Source organism: Centroberyx affinis, unplaced genomic scaffold, assembly GCF_046629955.1.
Source record: "Centroberyx affinis isolate AG114_WGS23_722 - 3 ecotype Tasmania unplaced genomic scaffold, CSIRO-AGI_Caff_v1 ptg005106l_1, whole genome shotgun sequence".
Lineage (NCBI taxonomy): Eukaryota > Metazoa > Chordata > Actinopteri > Beryciformes > Berycidae > Centroberyx > Centroberyx affinis.
The window spans coordinates 37,501-40,000 of record NW_027282528.1 but is presented as its reverse complement, the minus strand read 5'-3'; the positions used below and the strand labels follow the sequence as shown (position 1 = coordinate 40,000).

Here is a 2,500-nt window from a genome sequence, read left to right as displayed (position 1 = left end):
ACACACACACACACACTCACACACACCATCCACCAAACATTTCCAATCATTCCTGGCCTACATTACAGATGCAGCCATTGCAGAAGTCCCATTTTAAATTTTAACTGCATGTTTGCTGAACCACTGCTGCACTGCTGCTCCATCCCCAAGAGGAATTTCTGAGAAAAAAAACAACTTTTGGTTCTGTAATTTATCAGGAATTGACTGATATCTAGTGGGTCGAGAAACATTAGAGTTTGGTTTTATAGGATTTCAGTTTTCTTCTACTGTATTGCATTCATGTAAGAATTGCCTACAGTAGGGATGCAGGACAGATGCAGGATAAGCTTAAAGCAACCATCAGAGGAGAAAAGGAGGCCGCACTAATAAAGCCAGTTTAGGGCCTCAAGCCTCAAAAAAAGGAAGCTGAGATCGTAAAAAATTAAAAAACAGGTTGCTTTAATTTGACTTTGTGCAAAAAATGAAAAGTGAAGACAAAGAAAGAGAGTGCTGATGATAGCCTGATGGGGTGAATCATTTTACTTTGTCTTCACTTTTCATATTTTGCACCATGTTGAATTAAAAGACCCCTTTTTTTTGACGCTTGATACCCCGACTGGCTGGTTTTCCCTTTTGAGCCAACACACCCAAAGCAATCACCAGTGCCTTAGTGAACACAGGCGCAGTATCAAACATGTCTACTCGCAATTTAATGGGACTACAATGGCCGCCGCTGCAGCCGCCCCCTCCCTCTGGAACGCCCTCCCCAGCCACATCCGAAAGGCCAACACTCTGTCATCTTTCAAAAAAGCCCTCAAAACCCACCTATTCACTCTTGCTTTTGACCTCTAATCGTCTTCTCCTCCCCCCTCCCCCGTTCCTCCCTATGTATACGTCCTTTTCTCATCTATTTCTATCTTTTATATATATCTCTATTAAATTTGTTTTATCCTGTGTTTGTAAAGCGTCTTTGAGCACCGAGAAAAGCGCTATATAAATGTCATGTATTATTATTATTATTATTATCACCCCCCCCATTTCAGGATAAAAGGGAGATTGCGGATAACAGCAGACTCACCCTGTATTCTGTTGCAGCAACACTTTTTCTGCAGCTTCATTTTCTTTCTTGCGTCACCAAGGTTAATGAATTCACCGGCCTGCATGACTCATTGATCAGCGGGATTATTTTCTGTGTGAACCGGCAGTTTTTTGTTTTTTTTTGTTGGTCGTGTTGATGAGTGTTTCTTTTGTTCCCGGGACGTTTATTGAATGTGCGTGTTCGTGACATTTTACGTCATCAAGTCAACACAGCGGCAGCCGGCGCTTTGTTTCTTTGTCACAAGGGTCTGACCGGACCAGGAGCAGGCTGTCTGGCTCCTGTGTTTGTATGTGTGTGTGTTTTATGTCAATGACTTGCGATTTGTGCTTTTTGTCAGTGAATGACTTCCTGACTCCGCCCTCCTCGGATCAGCCAATCAGCAAACGGCTCTCCAACTCTTCAGCTGCTCTCCACTCGCCAGAGAGAGGTGAGAGAGTTTGCTGGTGTTCAGATTTTATTCTAACTTTTAGTTGCTCACAGTAGTGTTTATCAAACTAAGGGTTGGGGCCCAAAATAGGTCGAAGGCGTACAACTGATAGGGCCCCAGATAACAGCAGTAATAAAATGTTTAAAGGAAGACACCAAGTTTTTCACACAATGATAAACACAATGATAAACACCAAGTTTATCATTTAACTTACCAGTTAAACGATAAGAACATAGACACCAAAATCGTCCATGCCATCCACACTTTAGTATACACTATGTTAGAATAAAATAATAACCAGACTTTTCTCAATACCTACAACCTAGATGATCCAGTCTGAAAAATATTATAATTTTGTCAAACAAGGACTGAAGTTACCTGCTACCCTTTTAAAAAAAAGTACCATGAATTGCTTGAATTTGCTATCAATCACTTTATAAGAATAGGTGTCATTTTTTTCAAATTTTTGAAAGCAACTGTTAATAAGTATATCTTCATATATCCTACTGTGAACTTCCAACAAAGAAAGTGAAAGAGACTTGAGTGTTGTGAGATTGTAAATATATTCTTTCTTTCAAATATTGCAAATTTCTGAAAAAATTTGAATATTATGAGATATGAGATATGATGTATATCTGACCTTTTCATGTATAGTGAATTTTGAATGAGAGAGAATTCGAGTTTTGTGCAATTCTGAATAACTGCATATCTTTCATATATTGTAAATCTCTAAGAGAGGATTTGAGTATTTCCAGATTGTATCCTATTAATTTCTGATTTCCCTGGATTTTGCGTCAATGTGTCTGTGTGTGTATTTGTGTTTGTGTTTGTGTGTGTCGGTCTGTGACCTGTCAGTGTCTGGTCTGTCCCATCGTACAGCTCCTTCCCCCAGCAACCAGAGACCGTACAGGAGTTCCTCCAACCGCAGGAGCATCACCGGACTCCCTGAAGAGAGCTCCAGAGCCAAAACACCCACGGTCAGTCCTCACACACAC

At 40.4% G+C, this 2,500-nt stretch overlaps 1 protein-coding gene across 1 annotated transcript in view; it reads left to right on the top strand.

Moving 5' to 3' along the window:
- Nucleotides 1-2,500, top strand: part of map7d2b (MAP7 domain containing 2b) — a 24,396-nt gene that overhangs the window by 11,731 nt on the left and 10,165 nt on the right. Inside the window, 2 exon segments of the mRNA XM_071546067.1 lie at nucleotides 1,416-1,505; nucleotides 2,361-2,482. Of these exon segments, the coding sequence (XP_071402168.1) occupies nucleotides 1,416-1,505; nucleotides 2,361-2,482 (212 nt within the window).